Consider the following 24,572-nt stretch of genomic DNA (forward strand, 5'->3'; position numbering starts at 1 on the left):
CATTTGCCACAGGAATTTGTACAAAAAATTACAATAGGTTAGGAAAATTACTATAACGTGCAGGTATTGGGTTTATATATTTTTAGTAAACAAAATTAAACAAGTTTCTAGCAAGATGTATTAGCTCTGTATTTATTCCAAATCAGCAAAGCAGGGATAGAATACAGCATGCGAATATGCATGCATTAAAGCAGTTGGGTTTTTTTATGAGTAGGAAGAGAGTCATACAGTAAAAGACTATACCTGTATCAATCTATCTGCCAAGGAAGCACTTTCCTACAAAGGAAAAATTCAGACAGGAATGAGGAAAAGGGAAACCAAAATACAAGGGGCTGATAATAGTGACAAAAAAGACCAAGAGTTGATAGAAAGAAAATGCCCAAATTCTACCCATTTTTGGTGCAAACTCTTATTGCAAAATTAACAACTCTTCATATAAATGAAGGCAACTCAGTCCAAAGATCCCAGGAAGCAGCCTTTTCTGCAACAGATTTAACACAGTCCATCTGTGATACAAAAGGTTTCAAAGCCAGATTTCTGTAACATTTAAAATTCACCTACGGAGACTGGTTGTTTTTATTTGAGTGGCTTGCTCCTGAATTAATGAAAGTTACCAAAGCACTATCTGATAGATTGAACAGATAGATGCAGGACACCATCTACAGTCCCCCCACAACATGAAACAAAGGCATAATTTGAGCACAGAGGGAACTCCACTAAGCACCAAGGCACTCATGCAGAACTACAGCTTCCACTAAGATGAAGCAGGACAGTTAAACGGTGCAAACTGACAGACAAGTAGGAAATGTCAGCTATGACAGCCAATGTTCTGTTTTACTGAACTCTTGCACTGACTCATTCCGCAGTTCATAGATTCTCTTTTCTTGCCAAACTTTTGCAAAAAAAATATTCATTTTTGCACACTGACAAGCCCTACCGCCCTGCAGTTGCATTTAATTTATTTCTACTTTATCAGCCCTGAAACCAATCAATTTTTTTGAACATTCTACAACAGAGAAATACATCTATTCACAGACCTTCTTTGTCCTTGAAGCTTTTATTAAAATTGAAGTTCAAACTAGTAGATAAGAGCTATTTCTTAGAAGTTAAGGTACACTAAGAAAATCACAACTAAATCAGATGGGTTTGAATAAAGGAAAAATATTTTAAAACTAAGTTACCAAGAGAAGAATTTAATGTATTTTTCACACTTTATGATGTTTTTTAAATGCTGCGATGATAACGATCTTCAGGAATTCTTATTAATAGATAATATTTTCCAATTCTGAATTGTTTTAATTCCAATCAGATTGGGATAATCTGAACGTGAATTCTGAAATTCTAAGCACAGAATTTGCAAAAGCACTAGCGTGTGGCAGTTCATCCTGGACTTTAGAATTAAAAAAAAAAAGATTTCAAACCTCTAAAAGTTAAGTATAAAACAAGGGTATTAACTATTACATATTTACCAAGGTCATTGAAATGATTCACTACAGCTTCAAGCTTCTTAAAGAGAACCTACTCTTTTTCATTCATTTTATAAATCTCCAATGCTAGAAAGAAAAATGCTCATAAAATTGTATTGTTGGTCACAACTTTCACAATGTGCCCTTATTATGCATCTTTTCCAAACTAAATTCTGAAACCAATTAATTAGAATTTGATATAGACCAACATCTCTTCAAGAAATTGCATTGGGGTTTAACATCCTTAGTGTGACATCTTTCAATTATGTCACTCTTAATTGAAACATTACCATTTTCTTCCCTGTGAAACATGAACTGTTTGCAACTCATAAGAGCATTCAATCCCATTTGTTGAAAGATGGTCCCTGTTGGTGCTTAAGAAGGGCAGAAATGCTCTCATTCCTGAGCAGAGCAGCTTAGATGCAATTTGCCACAGAAGTGTGATACCAGGATACAGCAGAGGCCACTGGAGAACAGTTGGACATGTATCCACAGCAGTCCTCATGCCTACTTTTGAAGTTTCAGTCAGTTACAAAAAAACCTCACAAAACTCTACTCCAGACTAAATATAAGAGAAATAAGTCTTTGGATATTTCCCCACCAGGTACCCAGAATTGCCACAAAACCTCAAAACCACATAGAAGGAATGAATGGCAGTGCTCCTGTTCTCAGTATGAGTGCTGCAACATCCCTCTGGTCATTGGTAGGTCTGTCATTTTGCTCCTACATAAAAACACCAAGCAACTTCAGATTTTCAAAACTGAGGATTCTCTCACAATGACCTTTTTTCCAAACAACCAGTCCACTATTCATGGAGTCTTCTGGACTTTGAACATATGCTTCTAATTCAGAAAGAAAACAGTACAACACAAGCTGAGTATGTCAAAATGTTTGATTTTATAATCACTAAGAAGCAGACATAACCTTACATATTTAAAGCACTGACTTTAATTGCTTGGTGATAACCATGTTATTTGGCTAAGCACTGCTAGTAAACACCAGAGATTATCAAGAAAACAGTAAACTATAATTCTGAGATACCCATTTCATATAATGAAGTTGCCATTAAAAAAGTCTAAATTAACAGAGATTAAATCAAATCCCCAACATACTTACTTTTTCTAGTGTTTCGATGCGCTGTTTTAGGAGTCTGTTTTCAGTTCGCAACCTCTGAAAGGTAAACAGTTCACAAATCCATTTCTCAAGTTATGAATTGAAAGTCTGATAAAAGCAAAGCAAACTACCAACATTTTTATCTCATCACATCCATGAAAACCAGTATAAATACAAAAATAATTTGTGACCTTCTTAACATCCTTTCATATTATGCACTAGCTCGAAATATGAGTTTAACCAGCTTGGTACAGCAAAAACGAGAACACATCTCATGTTATGTGAAAGCTTTTATGTTGTATTTGCTGAAAGCTGTATGGGGTTTAACCCACACCAGACTGGACAGCCTCCCCTTCATAAACAGGGTCAAAGTCTTCATGGTTAAGGGACATGACAGTGCACTCCCTGCAGCAGGACAGCCTAATGAGGCAGCTACAAGGTTTCCTTCATAAGAATTTATATTAATCTATAAATCTATAGTAAGGCTATACTGAGAATTACCTCAAATGTCCCAGAAGTCAGCAAGAATTTTACCAAACCCTATATTTTACAAGTGCACTCCTCTTAATTTTGGCAGTAAAATTTTAGCAGTCAGCATTCAGACAGAAAAGATCCGTACCCCTCAGAAGAGGGGATTAGATATCAGTTCAGTAAATGCTTTATTCTGCCAGGCTAAAAGGCAAACTCAAAATACGGTTCTATCTCCCCTAAAATAGTCTCTTCTGCTAAGAAGCTCTGCTAAGTCAGAAATTATTTACATATGTCCCAAAGTAGGGCCTAGAAACAGGTAGCTCTGCGTTGTTTGGTTGGGGTTTTTTGCACAAATTTTTGGTTGCTTTTTCTTGGGGTGGGCCTCATGCTTTTTGTTTTAGTAAGGGTTTTTGCTTTCTCCTTTTTTTGATGGGAATGGTGGCAAGAAGCAAGAAAGGATTTGAAAAGAGTTAACATACTAGAATCTAAAGTTACAGTTGTCTTTCACATGGTTTTACTCTGTCCTGTTCTGCAGAGAGCTGTCATTTGAGCCTGCAAATCTGATTTCAGCTGCTGTTACAGCAGGTATTCCTGCTGCTAACTGCCTCACTGCCTGGGGCAATAACAAACTGCCTGAAAAGGCTCCTAATACCTTTGTGCTCCCAGGTGCATCTCACAGTCATTTTTCTGAAGAACTGATGCCTCAAAAACTGACATTGAAAGGCAAATGGCAGTGGACAGGAGAAAGGAAGGCTGTACCTAACTCCCTCACTAAACTTTTATATAATACACTTGCACATCATTTCTCCCATTGTCTTTTCTCACAGAACTGGCTAAAACCACAAGGAAGAAAATCCAGATCAAATAACATGCTGTGAAAAAGTGAAATGGGAAAAAAGGCATCAAAAGCCTATTTATGTCACAAAAGCAAAAAGATGCAGTGATTAGGTACATATAGGAAGTAGGTCAGTTAGTAAAAAGGGAAAAATAAATTCCACTGGCAGCTTGGCTTTTTTCCCCCAGTTTGTATTAACTGCAAAAGCTCCAAAAGAAAAAGTGACTGCAGACAGAAGATGCCACAATTTGAGTCCAATGCATAATCAAGATCTTAAAATCAAAGACAAACCAGTCAAGTGGACTCTATGAAGTCTATCTTAACATGTGTCATACAAACCTCCTGTGTGGAGCACCTACATCTAAACCTCTGACAAATGAGGGCATCTATTATTAAGCTTCTGTCAGCAGGAAATACTAAAAAAATAAGTACAGAAGGTCCCCAAAGATTTTTTTAATGTCCACCAGAAGTCTCAATAATTTCACTGTAAGTGTCCTTTAGGAACAGACATCCCAAATATAAATGCTGAAAGAATTTGGGGGCCTTAATTATGTCCTGCCACCTGCAGAGATCAAACACGTAATCCCCCCATCTAGGAATTAAACTTATTCATAAATACATTTGTTGAGGGCTTCTTACTTTAATTTCAACTTGTTCTTCCATTTCTTTTGTCTTTATTGTAGTGTACTCTTTTTCTAGCCTAAAATTAGAAATAGTAAATTATGATCAGAAACATTGTGGATAATTTACTTGTTGGTGTAATACCTAACAAATAACAGTAGAACAGAGATACAGATTATTGATATTTCCTCTCGAATGCACTCCTGTAAATGCTTAGACTGGACCTTAAATTTAACACAGATTTCAGTAGATATGAACACACTGAACCAGCATTCTGAAGTGCAGGAGCTTGCCTGGATACATTACAGTGGCAGCAATTTGGAGCTACTCTGCAATAACCCCTTTATGCAATACAGTCATCAATTCAATAGATTCAGCCAAAAGAAATCAGAGCTTGGAAAGCCTGGAAGACAAAGATGCAAAGAAATCTGAAAAAAATACCTTAAATATGAACCAATTTTAGCCTTTCCCCAGCAAACCAAATGAAAAAGACAGCAAGAAAAACCCACAAGTTGAGATAACAATGCCTCTACAGAAAGCAGATCAGGAAGTTCAGACTTGGAATGGTGGATTTTCAACTGCATACACTTGGACTGGTTTGCAAAGAAAATATTTTTCCTGAAAGCTTTGTTGTTACTCCTTTTTTAGAGAAGACTGCTCATTCTACTGATCATAGGCTGCTGACAGAAAAATAAAAGAAAAAGATTGACAAATTCAGTTTGGAACACCCTGGACACAGCCAGCAGTGCAACAATGAACACAGGATTCTTTACAACCAATGAGTGACCCAACAAACTCAACCCTGGCAAACCACACTATCTGCAGCTTGCTAATCAAAACAGAATTTACCAAAGGCAGAAGAGACATGCAAATAACCTTAACAACAACAACAAGGAGTGGTATTCTCAAGATTTCAAACCCCACATGAAAGTTGTTTTACTGTTGTCAATGTTACTACAAAGTTTTATCAATTTACATTTTCAACAGCACTAATTTTGATTATAAATGCACTCTTTAGCACCATGATTATTCTTCCAGTTCCTGAGAACTAAAATCTTCAGAATTTAGGTCAGATCAAAAAAGTTTCATCTCCTTTACCCTGAACAAAACAAAACAATCTCCCCTCCCACCAGAGGAGAAAACCACCCCCTACCTAACCTTCCTATTCAGTTCCTTTTTACAGAAGTGCTGTAATTCCCCAAAACTCACAGTTTTCCTCAAATGCTTTTTTAGTTATTTTTGTAAATGAGCTATAGCTTTATTATATTTAAGAAAAATAGCAAATACTACTTTAGAATCATTTTTTTGCAGACAGAACTGCAGTTTTAAGTGTTTATATAGTATAAAATCCCCTAAAAATGTAAAGATTAAAAATTCAAAATGAAACACAGAATAACAATTCTTAAGGGTAAACAAACAGTAACTCAGCAACAGTATAATGTATTTTCTCAAAATGTAATACCTACTTTTTCATCTTTTTTGCATTGTATTTGACTTGATAAGATGCTTGGATTAATTTGTCTGGACCACTGTCAAACTGATGTGGAATGACCTTTTGAAAGTGCTAAAAGCAATCAGAGCACAAGATTACATATAATTAACAGCTGCAAGGAAATGCACACATTGCACATTTCAGATATCTCTTAAAATTATTATAACCATAGCTTACCTGTAACATCCCTTCCATGTCAAGTTGCAGTAATTCTGCCTGGTTCATCTGAAGTAATGCTAAACCTACTCTAAATACTATCTCTAAACCCTGAAAAGAGAAGTCAAAAAATATTCAACAATTATTCATGCCATTGTCAACAGCACAGAATTTGTTTACTAACATTGAAAATCTCACCCAACTAGGCACAAGTAAAAGGGCTACTGAAAAAAATCGCTCAACAAATTGCTTCTGCGTTTCTTTTTTTATTCCAAGGACAAGCAATCTGGCTATTTGTCCTGATGCCAGACATCTCCCTCAGAGAAGTTAGTGATGAGGCAAAATCTCGAGTAACAGGAACTCTCCAGGTCAGCTCTACCTACCATTTTAAGTATATCTAGCAGAAAAATGCCCAGTAGTTCTCACAAAAGCTATTTTAATTTCAGACACAGTACAATGCAGTTAAACTACTGGGAAAAAAAAGGAATGTCTCACTACATAGCCCATCTTGGACTTTGCTGGGGACAAGCTGAAAGGATCCACCTTTGACTTAATGCTTTCTCAAAGCTGACTGCAGGGCAAGCATAAGCTAAGATTTGTTACTAGTTCCAAATCATAGCTTATGTTTTTTTTGTGCAAAGCTCTAATCCTAAACACAGCATAGGTGTCTTTGTGATAACAACACTGAATAATTCCCTAAATTTCTTTGGCACCCATCATCATGTGAATAATAAAAAGAACTAACACTCCCCCTTCTTGGCTTGCATATCATCCCCAGTGTACTTCAACTTTGGCCTGAAAGCAGCACTAGCTTCCACTGCAAACTCACCATAATACTGAGGAACGGATACCCCTGCTAGATGCAATGCTAATGCACTGCATCAAGAAAAAACATATTTGGGAACACTTCAACAGGCTTAGAGCACAAAGCTACACACAATATCAACATTCAGTGACTTGGCTGCTCTTCCTTGACAAACTGCACACACAGACACCTTCCCTTAAAATAATCTGATCAGTATAAGAAATAAAAAGCAAGACTATGAGATTTGTCCATCATGATAGTATTCATACCACTACCTAAATAACTGCTTTCAACAGCTACTCTTGAAATATAACATATGACTACATTTAGTAGTTACCTCAGACATAAAGATATCAAATATTCTCGTTGCAATTGGTAGTGGAAAAGTTGTAAGGAATATAGTTAAAAACCATGACGATGCATACATAGAAGTGTGAAAACTCTGAGACTGAAAGTGCACATAAAGCTCTGGAAGATGTTCCTGGAAAAGAAGAGGAATAAAATACACAAGTATGTTAAGCTTCTGCTTGTAGTTTTAGTGCAGATGTTTTTGACAAATTTTGAATACAAGAAAGTAATTGATACTTAGTACAGATAGGAGCTGTCTGTACTAGCAACAGGACTAGGAAAGATACGACTCATCATTATCAAGAACCATGCATGTCTACCCTGCAAAGCAGATAACAAAACCACTTCCTGATCCTAAGGGGAAGTCAAGCTTGTAAATCCCTGAGTAATAACTAGAATGGGCTACTAAAAAGAGCTGAAAACTCTAAGGCTATGTGATATCTCACCCTTGACAACTATGTTAGAAACCAGATCACAAAACAGAAACCTATTTTTTTCCATCAGCCTCATCAGGAAGAACCTGCATTCCAAATCTGAAAACAATTTCAATTCTAGATATGAGGCTATCTCCCAATTTTCATCTTTTAAGATACTATAAATTGACTATGAAGACTTTGATTTTCAGAGTCTTCAATCCAAACAGAATTAAACATCCATCTGCTTAAACTGCAGCAATACAAATCCTCATGCTTCAGTGTTTAAAGCCAGTCACTGCCTGCCAAAGGTTAAAAAAAAATTGCTCTCAGAGCCACATGCATTTACTTGTGAAGTTCTGAAACTAGCATTGTCAAGAGTGCAGCCTGTTAGCCAACAGACATGCCTGCTCTTGAGCTGTAACTCCCAAGTTCCTTATTAATAGTTACTGAAGAGCAAGTTTGATAATTTTGCATGTACCTGTATCATGCATTCAAACTGGTACATACAAAGGCCCAGTTCAGCCATGCTTGGTTTAAAGAGTTCTCGTAGTCTGTAATCTTGCATTAATTTAACAAACACACAGAATGCCTCTTCTTCTGGCATCTATATCAAAAACAAAAAAAGCACAGTAAAAACTCTGGACAAACATCAGAGTAAATGCCTGGAGGATTTAGGGTTGGGGTTTTGTGTGTGTGTGCATGTGCACACAGCAGAGCTTTTTTCTTGGTTGTTGCTTTGCTTGTTTTGAGATTTTTGTTTTGTTTAAGGGATTTACAGCCAATTACTCCAATTAACTTTTGTATATATTAAATTCTAGCAAATAATTTCTCAACTGAAATGGAGGTCTGTAAGTTTTTTACTCTATAGCCTACTTTGTCATAAACCAAAAACCAATAATACATAGGAAGCTTTAAGATAATCAAGTCAACTGCGTAGTTTCATTTGAACTCTGAGGAGATTCCATGTAATAGAAGAGAAATAAGAAGTTCATTTATTTTTGAAATATCACTCACCAAAATAGCTTCCAAGCCTGCAATCCTACCTTAGCTCTGAAAAACAAATACATTCTCCCACTCCAATACAAGTACCTTGGCAAACAGAATGACAGAAAGTAAATCTCATTTTATTTCCAGACTAAACACCTGCCCTTGACAGCTCCAATGTAACAAAATTATGAAGGAAAAGTATTGCAGAAATTCCCAATAAACCACCACAATATATTATGCATTCTAGCATGGATTTAAAGAGTTCACATATTTTTAAATATTTTACCTGCATAAGCAGTAATCCAACTATAAAAGCGCTTCCTTGACAGTATCCAACCTCACGATCCACCAAAGAGTAGGCCTAGAAAATAAAGTTAAAACTATCAACAATTAAAACCTCATTATCAATAAAAAGTAATCATGGTTTATCCTGCTATCTTGCTAATAACTTATTCTTCCTCTCCCCAAATCCAACAAGGGCAGACATCCTATCCAGAAATTCTAGTCAGACATTCTAGTTTCTACCTGCTGCCACAAACTCTGCTCTCTGAGCACATACATACAAAGCTAAACTAAGGCATACCTATCAAAAACACAGGCAGTTTTCAACTACAGGAATTTGGTAAAAGATAAAAGAGACCACTGGCATACAAATCTCACAAAGTACTACTTTTATAGGAGACAGACCAGACAATGAAACAAGTTGTCTTCAGAAAAAATATGTGTTGCAGTTTTATTTACAGATGGATGAAATGTGGTGATCTCCGTGCAGGTAGCATCTTTGTTTTAGAGTTATGGAAATTACTATGGTTTGGAAACCTGCCAACTTTTCCATTGAAACCATGTTCTATGGAAAAGTCTGACCTTCAAAGTTTAATCTCTAGTGAAGACTAAGTGATGCAAACAATGCTACATTGGCATTTTCATTTTATGTTTGGGCACTGGAACAACTGCACATTAGCTTGTGCCTGCCATGTGCACTTCAGAAATACCTGCACACTGAATACTAACTCTGATTGCCAATGTTCTTGTCTTGGGCAACACTGTTTACTTTAATTCATGGCACACTTCATTCCATTGCACAATCAGCAGTCAGCATGTGGCTTTGTTTTAATGCCAACTTGGTTTTACCTTGTGAGATATAAAAAAACTTACAGCAATGCCATCGAAACTAAAATGGGATTTGTTAAATTATCCCAGTGTCTATGGCTTAAAAAAAACCTCCTAACACATGAAACCAGTGCAAGTTCTCTATATACAAGGCAATCCAAGCTGGTGCATGCTCTTGCTAATACATTCTCAAGGGCTGAAATACCAACTCACCTTCATTACGTTGAACAAGACCTCTTGCCCAAGGCTATCTTTTTCTTTGAAAAAATCATGCTCAGGGTATGTTCTAGCAATGTCCCTTCTTATTAATTTTTCACAAGGAGATGTCATTTTTAAAAGCTCTGAATACTGATCCTTAATTGGCATGCTTTGAGCACTGCATAAAAGTTGCCAAACAATTGCTCTGAAGTGATGAGGTATCCCTTTTCGAACCAGCTCCTAAGGCACAAAAAGACAATTCATATTTCCTGAAAATATTACAAAAAATAAACCTAGAGAAAAAACAGCTTGAAATCAAGTTCCTCACAATTAAAAAAAATACATCATGGCAAAAACTCCTCATACAGTTTATAATGTCAAATTTAGTGGGATTATTAAGTTCACAAAAGTAAGCAGTCTCTGAATCATTTTTAGTGGTTAAATTAGCTACTGAAAATAGTTCCTTACCCATGGAAAGCTATGTGAAAAACAGAATATTCAAATAATTTTATACAAGAACTTCCATTAAACAGAACTTAATACAATGTCTATATTTCATGAAAGATTACTGCAGATAACACCTTTAATAATATTCATAGTCATTGAGACCTAAGAAATCATGACTAAAAACTACTTCCAAGATAGGTAAATGACAAAAAGTAGAACTAACCGTAGCACAGTCAACCGCAACAAAAAAATTGCACAGTACAGCTATCATTTAACAAACTTGACAAGTTGTGTCCAATTTCTATGGTGTGCCAGGATTTCAAGTTATCTTTTAAGAAAGTATTTAAATGCAGTTTCAGACACTGCACCAAGAAAACATTAAGTTTACACCTACTAAATTAACTAAATTTACTTTAGCTTTTGAAAAAAAATTCTGCTAGGTATTATACAATTCAAACATGCCCAGATGAGTACAGCTAAGAACCTGTTACTTGTCCTTTAAGAAATCACAAGGACAAGAAGTCTTGCTGCTTGATCTGAAAACTGAGAAAGAAGCATTATTCAGGAATCTAACAGGCTCTTGGTGGTATGTTCTGCAACTAGAATCAGTCTGACCTAGAAAATTGTCTCTTCAAGACTATTTCCTTTTTGTACCTTAAGAATTGTTATCAAGTATTCCGTCTCCTAAAGGCTAATTTCTTTCATTATTATTTATTCTGAAGCTAGAGTAACCTCCTATTCTGCAAAGCTTCCACTTCTTCCTGTTTGCTCCACATATTTCTCCTACTTCTCCAACATTACAATTAATTCATGCAACACTGATAACTTTCAAAGAGACTCTTCCTTTCAAGTTTTTTCTTAAGCTCAAACTCTGCTGCAGTTTTGCATCACTGACCTCCATTTGTGAATATCCCTAAGTTCTCAACCCATCCTTCTTCAGAACCACCATAGTAATGCCACTCCAACTATTTCTCGTGTCTACAACATAACACCAAGGTGTTTTTCCTAAAAGATTCCCAATCCAAGACAAGAACCCTAACACATCAGCTTTACACAACTGTATCTACCTATCCTTCGCCAACAACACAACTGGACTGTACATCAGCCATCTAAAGCCTCAAGGGCACTAATAAAGCAAGAAACTTCTTGCTAATGCGTCATTAATCTACCTTCTTGACAGAATAGCAGAGTTAACCCCTCCAACTTTCCTAAAAGGAACAGCAGGAAACACATCTACTGGCCATGCCACGTGAACTGAACAGCAGGACTCCATAAACAGAAGTGTTCCATAAACAAGAAGCAAGTTCTGAAGTGAATTGAGAGATGTAAAGGATGGAACACATCATCTTTGGAGGCAGGTATAGACACTTATGCCTAAAATGTAGAAACTTACCAGATTTCTAATAACCTAAGACCAGCTTTTACAGCCAGGACAAAAAGACACCTATGCTGCTACCTATTTACCTACTGGCACAATCAGGGAATAGATGTGGATGTTCTGATATTCCATCATAAATGCAGACTCACAGTTAAGGTTGACTTTCAACAAAAAAATACTGAGAATTATTTAACAGCAAATGAAAATGTGGCTTGTTTTCAATATATTAGTCAGCAATATAATTACATATTCCCTGAAAGTTAGTCAAATACTCCTCAAATTGGACTTGGGCAGCTGTAAAAACAAGTGACACTTGTGACACTTGAAAATGTTCAAACAAATTCTAACTGACCAGGTCTTCTTATTACCACCTCACTTTTCCTTTCTCTTGCCAGATTCCTGTGGTCTTTTAACGGCCTTTTGGAACACCGTTCCAGAAACTGCTTTCCCTATGCAAGCAAGAAATCTTTAGTTCATTTTCTTCCCTTGTTTCCTCTCTCAAGTCATGTTCTCTTCACAACTGCTCCATACAAAAGATACTTTACTTTAGCCCATTGTTCTGCCTTCCCACAACCTATTCATAGACACACATTTCAAACTGTTCAAAAGACCCTGACACATTTGTATTCTGCACATAAAACTGCAGACTACAGCCAATAAAGAACCAAAGCAGAACAGACTTGCCTGCTAACAAAAAAATCCCACGCTGTTCTGCTTGCTGCCACTGAAACATGGATATGTTCAAATGCACTAAATGCTTTTTGGTTTGAATTTAAAGTGCAATTGAACCCCACTTCTGTACATGACCACGACTAACCCAGACTGGACACACTGGACAAAGTTCATCCAATCCATCCAGAATTTAGAAACTATGTGTTCTTCTGCCTAAGGTCATCTCTGGGGTCAACATACTTGGCAAGCACAAAACCTAAACTCATTGTAACCTTGGAGTAGAATTATCAGCTCCCCTGTTAAAAATGCTTTAAAGAGAGCTGCTCACTATACAGCATACACATATGGAATCAGAGCATCAAGCTATCAAATGCCCTTCTGCTGATCTTCAGTAATTCCATTTTTGGAAACATGAAGCTAATCATCCCTGCATTCATGGAAATCTCTCATCAGAGGTAAACTGAAAGCTTTCATATTCAGGATACAGTAAATGTATCTGGTTTTCAGCAGGAGACATTTGCTGGGTGACAGCACACAGGAAGGTTACAAAGGAAGTACCAAGGCTTAGGGATGGAAAGATTCAACTGGAAGTTTGTATTACATATTAATTTTAAAAGAATAAGCCCATCACAAAGATAAAACAGTATCACTTATATCACATTAAAAATAAATCCAAAAACCAGTTCCCAACTACCTTAACTTGCTTTTCTTTCTTTTTCCGTACATCTTCCCATTCATTCACAATCCGCCCCCACAGGATCCACGAGTCTTCTTCAAGATGGCTGAGATTGCTAGAAGCTGATGAACTAGATACAAGGGAAGAGCCACTATTTCTTCTTGACCCATTTACTGATCGTAAGGATTTGCTATCTGTTTCCAAGAGTCTGCAAAGAAAGCACACAAAAACCAAATTCAAGTTCTTCTAATCAAAGGATGGCACTATTAATTGTTTTCTTGACAAAGAACACACAAGAGGTTCAGTGAAACAGTTTCACCAGCATTCATTTGGATTAAATGTGAAAAGAACCATTCAATGTTACTGCTTTCTCTTGAGATCTCAAGTAAATCCGCAGATAGAACAGTTCACACTGCAGCATTTTAAGAAACAGATAAAAATGTCACCCACAGCTGTCATACATCAGACTCACAAAGAAAACCTAAGGAAGTTAAATATTCTCAATAATAACATCAAGTGTCACAGAACTTAAAAAATAGTCATTTAGAAGACAAAAAATTAACCTCCTATAAGTCTACCTGATTATACTTTTTGAAAATTGACAGTATAAATAAAAACAGAACAATTAAAACCTCTGAAGCAATTTTAAAACAACTGATGCTTGCTGACAACTCTTCACAAATCAACACAGTGTTATAAAGGCACGGGAGAAATCCCAGACCTGCAGCCCAAGGACGAGGCAACACAAGTGACTAGTAGAGCTAATGAATGTGCCATTAAAGTGAGGAGCTCAAACGTGAGAACCTCTGGGGCTGCCCAGCAGCAAAGTACAAACAAAGGTGTGTCAAGTGTCAGACAAGTTCCTGAGGAGACCTCCCTGTGAGCTGGTTGCTGTGGCCATGGACTTGGCAAGAAGGCAATGCTTTGTTTATCCTCCACTAATATAGAGCCCCATAAGCAGGGGAAATTTTTTGGACCATGTGTTAGTTAAGAGCAAGAATTCAGACTGACTTGGAAGTGTTTCACTATACCATGAGTTTCATTTGTGCTTTAACTTCTAAGAATTCCAAAATCAGAGTCATGTAGTTGAATAATTTCTCAAAAATTAGTACAAAAATTAATTCCCCAGCATTTCAGCAAGGTCAGGTTATGTTTTAGATATTTAACAAATTGTAGCCCAAAGGATATTGTATCTGAGATGGTACAGAAATCTCAGAAATACCTAATATTTAATAATACAGAAATACCTACAATATTTAAGCTCTCTGCTACAATGAAGTTATTTATACTAGCTTTCCATGTCCCCAGCTTTCACCTACTGGTGTTTATGAAAGCAAGGGAAAAAGTAGTTTAACTCATTAAGATAAATAGCACAGTTTCTGCAGCAGTATTTTGTTTGGAAGAGTTAAATGATAAAAAAAAAGGAAAAAAAAGCCTTTTCAAGACAAATTTTCATTTGGGATTTTATTTTAAAAAATTCAAATAATTTTCCATTTATTAATGGAATGCATAAAATCTAGTTTTAAAGAAAATACTTTAAAAATCCACTTCAAATGTTTAGAAACCTGGCTTATACTGATCCATAATGAAAAGTTAGTTTGAAACTCTCTCAATCCAAGACAATGGCTCAAAACCAAATTCAAAGTAATCACAGAGGAAAAAGCATAGAATAAACATTAAGATTATAAAAACAAAGTTCTAATAAGACACTTCCAGTTTTCACAGGTTTCTGTAGAAGTTATACTAAGTTTCTGTAATTAGACCTTACCTGGATAAACTCATTGTCCTTAGATTTGAAAACAGGAAGTTCTGTTCACAGTAAGTCGCAAGTTCTGTGACGTTTAGTCACTGTTTTCTTTCATTTAAAACTTTATAAATGATTTACTAATGCCAAACTGTTCCACCAGGACTCTGGACTGAGCTTCCTCTTTATTCTGTGGGGACTTTCAGTATAATTAGATTACAGAATGCTACAAGACATAGCTTGAAACAATTTGAGTTCTTCCCTTTTCTAACTGTTACCTAATTCATATTCTCCGTCTGACAAAAAAGCTTACAAAAAACCCCAAAACTTTACAAACATCCACAGCAGCAATTCTTCCAGCAAGCAGAAAGAATGGTTCCCTGTGAACAGAGTACAATTGTCAACAAAGTGCCACTGTGCTAAACTGCAGATGCAAACTGTTCTCAAACTACAGTGCAGCCAGCAAAGAGCATCGAATTTCAGCATTAAAGGGCAGTACCTCACCAGCAAGGACACACTGGATAGGGCAGGCTCCAAATAGAATTCACACACAATACTAGTGTGGGACTAACAGCAAGTCTGGCTAAAAGGAAATAAAACCAGACAAGACTGGCTAGTTGACTTACTAAATGAAGAAAGCTGACTTGAGACAGAAAGCCCAAGCTCACGTTCTTTCACCAAGCCAAGCAGTCTGACTGCAAGCCTTTATGAGAAGGCTCTAGATGTAAAGACATTACACTCCAACAGAGATAAGCAGTCCAAAGAACAGTTTGCTTTTCAAATACAAGTTGGTTGTTCTAGTCATGAACAGACTAGAAAGCCTCAGATTAAATGCAGATTAGCTTTCTAAAAAAGCGCTATTTAACCATTTTTCTGCTTCTTTTGATAATTTTTCATTTGCACAGCAAAAATTAAATGGAGTTCATCTTTGAAGACAAGGAACAGTGTATAAGGTGGTTCTAGAAGCTTCCTTCTATTGTCAAAATCTGGACAGATGTATGAAATTCCCTTAAAATTGTGGTGCTACCAGGCTGCAGAATGCAGACATGGGAGAAGACATGCCTGGTGACACACAGGCATTGCCTCTCCTCCCCCCAGTTACTCGCTTCCTCCACTGAAAGTTACTACCCTCAGAAGTGACTCAGCAGGGAAAAAACCAAACAAATAAACAAACCAACTAAAACAAAACCCCAAACCAAACAACCCCTCCCAACCAAGAATAAGAATATTATAAAAAAAACAAAAAACACACACAAAAAAAACACAACCAAAGAAAACCACACAAAAAACCTCCTCTCCCCAAACCCACCAACCAACCAAAAAAACCAAAAGCAAAAAGCCTCCAAAGAAAACCCAAACCAATCAAAAAGAGAGTACCTCAACTGCTTCAGTGCAAAGGCCAGCACTCTCATAGAAGCTGGAACAGAAGCTAGTTTGAGCTAAATTATCAAACCTTCACTACAGCTCAGGGATAGCCATCTCCAGTAGGTAACAAAGCCCTGCAGCTAACTGCCAAGTCTAAAAATCTACTTGGAGCTCAAGTTGTTAACAGCCAACCTCTCAAAAATTACTGAAACATACTTGTCAAATATAACCAGATTTTGCAAAAGGACAGATGACTTAGGAGTCCTGCCTCAAACGTGCAAATGAGTATGGCTTCTGGAAATTCAGCATTAAGAAATTCTATGGTCCAATTTCATTTCTTAGTGATCTTGTGAATTTGCATCACTGCACACATCAAGAGCAACTGATTCACCTGAAAGTTGCATCTTCAATTGTACAAGGTGCAGATAAATAGGCATATGGAAAGACTACCATGAAAACTCTTTCTATACATAAAAAGGCAAGATGGACACAAAAAAACTGATCAGGAATTTACTTTTAATTAATTTAAGATATTATGCATCAGGCACCACTAGTGTAATAGTAAGAAGGTGGTTGAACATGGTTCTGGTCTCTCTACATAGCAGGTTATGTAGCTGAAACAAGAATTGGATAAAAGTGGGGGAAAAAAAAGAATTGAGAAAGATTTAAGATTTCAAGAAATTGATAGAAATTATAGTTATGATTTTAGAAGGTAAGAAGGTTTTACACAAGTCTCATCCCTGGGATACTTTACTTTCAATTGGATGTTTTAAAAATCATAGTATAATTTCTTACTGTTAGAGGCAGCTGTAAACACTCCTGTAAAAACAGTAGAGAAAAACACCTTCTAGAGTTTCACAAAAACATAACTTGTAAAAACACAGCACAAAAATACAAATTCTTAAACCTTTGGGCTTTCAAATTGAAGCGCAGTGCCATTAAACTTTTAACTAATTCCCCTTTAACAGCCTCTACGCTACAACTGCAACAAACCAATTTTAGTCTCATTACTGGACTTCGAAAAGCAAAAAGTTTTCCATTCACCTGTTCTGTTCCTCAAGTTTCGCCAGTAATTCCAAGTCGTCAGGGCTGAGCTGTGTTGGTGAGGATGGTGAGAGGGCGGGTGTGGACAGAGTGGTGGAGGGGGATGTGGTGTGGAGGGAGGCAGATGGACTCGCCACCTGGCTGGCCATTTGACTGACGGTGTGCGACACCGTGTTCTTCACCCATGAGAGAGTGGAGCTCAGCTTGCCTGCAACCTTGTCTGTCGCCACCTGTATTGACACAAAGAACAGGATGCAAAAGTTGTCCTTTTTAAACTCCTTTTTCCCAGCAAACCTGCTGCATCCAACAGAGGAAAAAATATACAATATGCACAAAGCAACACCGAGATTATTTATTTCTCCAGGAGCCCAAGGCTGTCAGAAGTAACACAAGCATCACCAGCAATACAGTATTATAGAAGGAACATGCAAGTATGTTGCTAATCCACAAAGACAAACCCCAAGAAACTCCTGATGTATACTCACAGAGCTCATCTCTGCAGTACAGAAATACCACAGGATCCAGGATCAGCTCCGACTTTCCATTATAAAAATAAATAGAAATAAAAGCTTATTTTAAAACATCTTGATAAACTAAAATAATGGCACAGAAACTGTAGAAATATAGATATAGAAACAATCAACTACTTTACTGATAGACACTGAAGCAGAATATCAGTGTAACCCCCCAGACCACCCACTGCTCACCTTCACTAATCCCTAAAGTGCCAGGACAAGGAGCAGGGGTGCCACATTTCTGATGTACACCAAGAATCCTCTACATTGCCAGAGTGCAGAAAGCAGTCACCAAGAATCTATGCCCATAAATCCACAACAGCTCAAAGTCTCACAGTAAGGCATCACCCTGCTGCCTCTTTTCTCTCCTCACTTTCTCTTCAGGTCACACCTACAAGTGCTCTTGATCCCCAGTCCCACTGCCAGTGCCTGGACAGACTCCAGGGTTTTGGGGAAAAAGCAAGAGGTACTGCTAGAGTCAGGAAAGCAGTGGGCCTGGGAAAGCAAAGGTTAACTGGTGCTGATCATTATCTGCTGGTACTTCTTGACCAGTGCAATGAACAGAAGAGCAGCTGTTGGAGGCATCTTCCAGTGAAACCCTCACTAGAGCTTCCCTCCAGCATCTGAAAATGAGAGGCTTTGACACACAGTAACTCAAGAGTTTAATCCCTCCCCAGCCCAACTGAGAGGAAATCCAGGTGCACCTTAGAGCAAGAGCCAGCTGCCTAGCAAATGTTAAAACTTGGCAAAACCAAGGCTAAAAGGAACTTCTGAAGCGGTGCTGCTGGTAACTATTTTGAACTTTGCCAATTTCCTCAAAACACTGAATTACTCAATGCCACAAAGAATTCTGCAGTACAGCCTATAAATAATTACTAAGATACTAAAGCCACTGAGCTACAGGGAAGAAAAATCCCTTCCCAAGATCCTCCAATAGAATCTAATTAAAGCAAAATTTCAACAGAAATAAAACACTCCAGCTCATCACACTGTGCATTTATCTGAAGCACAATATATAGACTTAGTGACTGATTGCTGAAACAGAAGCTTTTATTTGGATACAATGCTACACAGAACTTTCTTGTCAATCAAATCCATCAGTATTTTATTTTCCCTTCATATCAAAAAGAAGACCCACTGAAAGCCTTCAGAAAACAAGCAGAACAACACAGGCCAAACCCAAACATGTGGTAATCAACATTCCCACTTACTCTCCAACAACAACATGACACCTAAGAGCTCTCCTAGAAGAAATTTCCAATTTCCATATGCTTAGCATTCATTCTGAAAATGGTATCAAATTTTGCTGGAAGTCTTCAGAGGCAGGGATGCAAACCACAGGTGGGGATAGTAAGATACCAACATAAGTATCAGAAAGGTTGCAGTTGGTTCTTGTCACTGTCGGGCAGCAAAAGTCAGGTATATAAAAAGAAGAAAAAAGGGAAAAAAACCCAAAACACAAAGATCCTAACACATATCTTTTAAATATAATCTTGAAAAAAAAATTGCTTCCAACACTAGCATTTGACACCATATTTTATAAAAGAAAGGAATGAAAATTACTAGAGGTTTCAAAATTCTAAGTTTAATACATGCATTAATATTTCATTCAGTCTATATCCTTTATTCACTATTGCCATGAAAGGATAAATTACTGCTGTTTCACTTTGAATAAAATCACATTATAATGAAGGTAACCCATACATCTCACTTAAGACTGATTATTTTCTCAAAGGCTTTAAACTGCTTAAAATATCACAAGTAATTCCAAAAATAAATGCTGGCAGAACCAGGGCCAATCTTAACACAGTAAAATTACAGCCATACGCAGCAGGCTTTAGGAGTCACAGCTCTAAGAATCTTAGGTATAAGGATTAGAAAAGCAATGATTTTGAGTAATACCCTATGTGGTGCAAACAGGAAAAAAACCCATACATTCAATTTTTATCTTTTCACAAAGTAAAGTAACTGGAAAGACTTAAGGCATAAAACAAAATTCAAGGTCAATCTGGCCTATAAATGATGAGGCTTATACTGTACAGTAAGACAACCGAAGGGGGGGTGGTGTAGGGACAGAAACCAAGAATCTTGCTAACATTCATTCACCAATATATCACTGAGCATTAAAATTAACTCAAAAGTGTGAAGAAGCCAATTGTGTGAAGAATATAAAAAAATATAAGGTCAAGAACACCATGCAAGACAGCAGTTAAGTCAGTCAAAACAATGTGCCTAACAATACTGTTTCTCAGGGCAGCTCAGAGGTGCATTAGAATGTATCAGAGAATGAGTACCCCAAAACTATTTCTAGCCTTCTATCTGAAACCATTGACACACACAGAGCTCGAGCCCAGACCGCTCCCGAGTGCCAACACCTCCCAGGTCCAGGGAGCTCTCCATCCCCGCTCAGCTGACCAGCCCAGGCTGGGAGTCCCAGTGAACAGCATTCTTTGCTCAACTCACCTCAGCAAAGAGAATTGGTTTCCTTCTTATTCCCAGCATTTTTTGGATGCTGAAATCCAAGTTACCTTTAAAGAGTACAAAGGTAACCTACATTGGCTGGGATGTATGCCACACAATCAAGAACACCATCAGGATGCTCAAGCTATTACTAATTATTATTGATGTGTGATCAAAGATAGAATCAACCAATTGTAAAAATGTGCTTTTCCTCTGGAGGGCGATCACTCAAGAACCTGTCAATTTATCCTAGATTTTGATCAAAAATGCCACTTCCAGCCCACTCCTTCCCTTGAAGATGGCTGGTCAGGAAACAAGCAGGCAGGGGCACATCTTCCTTACCCCGTGCAGGAGGACACACGGAACTGAGCAGGCATCTCCCAGCTCCAAAGCAGACACACTCACTCAGGCTCCCAATCCTATTAACAGCTACACTGCTCCCAGCTTGCCAAGGAACCCAGAGCACAGGAACTATTCATTGGCTTCTGCCTGCCTAAAGTCATGCAGATCCCTCCTAAAGAAAGGTGTGAATTTTGAGCTTGAACACTGATCTTTAAAACGATGGGGGGACACAAGACTTAATTACCAAAGACTTTGTATTCTTACACAGTTTCCACTGGGAAAACAGAACTACCAGCAACTCTCAGCCACTTGATAAGTCAATCAGGCAAGACACAGACCTGTCTGCTACATCCTCTAAGATATTGCAAAGATAATAAATGTTCATATTGATACTAAACACAGATGCATGATATGCGGCACACATATAAGCCAACTAAAATATATAAAATTCAGTATCTCAACTTTATGTTTAGTATCCTTAATTAGCTGATGATCACAGGGCTTTATTACCACGAGGAATACAATACTGTGTTTAGTTTTCCAAATTACTCAAAGGAATACTGTAATGAGGGTGCATAGAAAATATTTTAAGTAAGGCCAGCTAAAGGTAGACTGCAACATTCCACACAAATGTATAAGCGTCTTTCCCTGAGAATACTCAGGTAATGTGCATCACCTTCCAGAACGCCTAATTATGTTAGCACTCCTTGTACTTGCATTTGCCAGACAAAACCTGTTTTTTCTAAAAAAGTCTATTTAGATTTCTTTTAAAAAGGTATTTCACTGTACATGTTGAATTTGCTTACTACCTTTTTCCTGCATTTCCCTAAGGAACATTTGTATCAAACAATTGTATCTTGATATCTTGATTACCCAAAAGATTACAGATATCTTGAAATACTGTCTCAATTATTCTAACCTCGTGACAAAGTAAAAATAACTGCAAGCCTTACACAAACACTACTGTATGTATCATTTGTTTCAATGATTTCATCTCTTCATGAAAAGAGAAAGAAATGGGAACTTCCAGAATACAGGAAGCAATCTCCATACTACTCTACATACAAAAAGAAGTCAGATATAATTGGGTCTGAAACTGTATATGTGGTTTCAAGCCAGTTTTATAGCATTCCATAGACCCAGTCTCCTTCCTGCTTCCAAGTTAATAGCATTCTAATATGTGGAGAACAAATTAGACCAACTCAGGCAATGACACATGCAGGAGATGTAGCTGGTGAGTCAGCCAGCTATCATGCTCCCTTACAAGCTAAAATCCTAATTGAGGGCTCAAACATGGCTTCACTATAAACTTTATTTGGGTCTTTTACAATAAAAAGTCATAACTGATTTCTGCCAAAGCATGGGTGAGAAGTCCTCACTTATGCTCATATTCCTGATTTTTCTTGTGATATAACCTAACAATAGTTAGGAATATCATGGCTACCATTCCCTAGCTTCCATTTCACTTCATACACACTAGCTCTCCAAGTCTTTCTGAAACAAGAAGATAAAGCAGTCTAACATTTTAGATTGTATAAAATTTAAGCTGCAAGAGAAAATACTGATGGACTACACTAAAACACAAAAAACCTTTAACAGAAAACTTCCTTTGATCTCTTAGACCTCAGTATGCAAAATTCTTTGTATTTGAGGTTCAGCATGTCAATGGCACACACACGTACTTGAAGGACCATCCCCTTGGCTAACAAAACAGAGGCAACAATCACATTAACCAGCTAAAGTAAAATCAAGCTTGTCAAGTTTTTTAATGCAGTAGATTGGAAGATTAAGGGATTTTTGACTTTTCAGTAAAATGCAACTCAATTATTTAACTGGAGTTCAAGTATCATCGGGCGCTTACAAAAGAGTAACACACTCCAAAGCACACGTTAATAATTATAGCTCCTTTCTACAGATTTTACTTTCCTACTCATTCCCCAAAGCCTAGCTTCCTCCTGGAAAGGAGGCAGGTCTGGCATCTACACTGCATTAGGACAGAAAGAAACAAAAGTGCACAAATGCAGTTAAATTTACTCAAAGCTTTAGGTCCGTATTTTGGAAGTGAGAAACAACTGAGTCCTATTTTTAAACATTCACTGACCCTTAATCAAAATCAATGTTTTTAACACAACTCTTCATTTAAAAGGATACAAAATTTACAAGCAGTTCAATTGGTAAGTTTAAAAGGATTTAGTATCTGATATATGAAAACTTACCATTCCATGCAACTTGGTTTACATACTAGCAGCTCAAGAATTTTCTAGGTCTAATGCTCCTTTTTACAGAGACCAGATAAACACAATGTGCAGGTTAGAGCCAAAATGCTCATCTCTCATTTACCAAGCTGTGCACAGTTCCCTTCCCAAAGGGATGTATGAAATAAGACTTAATGGAGAAACCAATGAACATAAGCATGTCCCTCATGCAATATGGTCACACTTAAAACTTTATTAATTACTTCCTAGAAGAAAAAAAAAACACATGACAGAGGTTGGTGAGACCCTCACCTTCAGGATATTCCTCTCCTTCAAACGATCAGCTAAAAGGCCACCTTTCTATCAGTTACAAAGTGAAACAGTTTGTAAATGACTGACTGGTAGCCAGCCTTTCTTGTGAACTACAACTCATTGCAACCTGCAGCTGCTGACAGACAAGAAATAGAATGTAAAAGTTTCAGCAGTGAGAAGCATAACTAATTAGTAATTTCCAAATAGGAAAGGTGTCCAAGCTATCCAGTAAACAGAGCAAATATAAACACAGCTGCAAACATCAGTAGTCAATTCTTTTAACACAATCCATGCCAACATCTGAGGTCCTGCAGTAACATTCAATTTTGCCCACTAATTTACTTACCATAGCCATGACTTGCCTACACAAGCACTTACAGCATAACTGGAAGCCGCGTGCTTTTGTGCTGTGGCAGGGTCTCCCTCCATGCTATTCAAGCCTGTAATAGCACTCCAGCAGCCTTCTCTGAGCACAGGACAGAGAAATCTAATTCTCCTTAGATATTTAATAAAGAAAAGGGAAATGGTTCTTCAGAGAAATGATGTATCTGCTCATCATCAAATGAAGTCAGTTATGTTCTGATTAGTTGGCCACTGACTTCTGCACTTTTATTTGCAAATAAGGGCCTGATTACTTCTTTCAAAACAGAGGAAGAACGAAAGGAGATCAATGAAATACAGATGATTTTTTGTGTCAGCCTGACACCAAGAAGTTCACAGAAAAATCCCAGGTCCATTTTAACTTAACACATCTCATCATGGAATTTAAACTTGCTTTTGCAATCTTGTCTTAGAAAGACTGAGGACAAATCTTTCTCCTAAGGGCTGGGAAATACTTACTAAGACTTCAGCTAAACCCATAAAGTTCCACCAGAAATGCATTCTAATGGAGGAAAAAAATGACTTTGCTCAATGAATATTGAGTTTTAGCTCTGCTGTTTCAGATAGCATAGAAGCTGGAATTTCTTTTTTATTATGTCTGGAAGTAGTTCACTGCTTGAGCTACACATAATCCAGAAGAATGCATGAAAAGTGAGACAAATAAAACTAACTTCTACACAATAGTTATGTCAACAGTACACGTTCAAAATGTTAGGTTTTGGCTAACTCATAACTTTTCACACCCATTTTAAGTGACATTTGATAGTTTTAGCCTTCTATAACAAAAATTAACAGTAAACTCCTCTAACATCTTAGCTACAAGTGCAGGGTAATTTATGACAACAACAATCCACTACTGAAAGACTGACCCCATCTGCCAGCCTGATGAAAACAATGAAAAAAAAATACATAGTTAATGCAGTATAAGATACTGATGAGTCAGAATTCTAAGATCACGTTATGATGTCATCAAACAGATATTTAATGCTATGCTAAGAATCACTAAGATTTAGACATGACAAC

The 24,572-nt window shown here is 37.2% G+C and overlaps 1 protein-coding gene across 6 annotated transcripts in view; it reads right to left on the bottom strand.

Moving 5' to 3' along the window:
• The window catches only part of EVI5 (ecotropic viral integration site 5), a 70,778-nt gene that overhangs the window by 42,817 nt on the left and 3,389 nt on the right, over window positions 1–24,572 (bottom strand). For 3 of the 6 annotated variants that reach the window (XM_066555310.1, XM_066555313.1, XM_066555315.1), the window contains exons 2-13: window positions 17,830–17,881; window positions 17,345–17,574; window positions 13,210–13,399; window positions 10,034–10,258; window positions 8,997–9,071; window positions 8,202–8,327; window positions 7,297–7,440; window positions 6,176–6,265; window positions 5,973–6,070; window positions 4,525–4,585; window positions 2,583–2,636; window positions 244–276 (exon numbers count right to left, since the gene is read on the bottom strand). In XM_066555310.1, the coding sequence (XP_066411407.1) occupies window positions 244–276; window positions 2,583–2,636; window positions 4,525–4,585; window positions 5,973–6,070; window positions 6,176–6,265; window positions 7,297–7,440; window positions 8,202–8,327; window positions 8,997–9,071; window positions 10,034–10,258; window positions 13,210–13,399; window positions 17,345–17,574; window positions 17,830–17,838 (1,335 nt within the window). In that variant the 5' untranslated portion in view covers window positions 17,839–17,881. The remainder of the gene's footprint in view (window positions 1–243; window positions 277–2,582; window positions 2,637–4,524; window positions 4,586–5,972; window positions 6,071–6,175; window positions 6,266–7,296; window positions 7,441–8,201; window positions 8,328–8,996; window positions 9,072–10,033; window positions 10,259–13,209; window positions 13,400–17,344; window positions 17,575–17,829; window positions 17,882–24,572) is intronic. The other 3 variants (XM_066555312.1, XM_066555311.1, XM_066555314.1) reach the window with 2 other exon arrangements.

This window comes from Molothrus aeneus, chromosome 9, assembly GCF_037042795.1.
Source record: "Molothrus aeneus isolate 106 chromosome 9, BPBGC_Maene_1.0, whole genome shotgun sequence".
NCBI lineage: Eukaryota > Metazoa > Chordata > Aves > Passeriformes > Icteridae > Molothrus > Molothrus aeneus.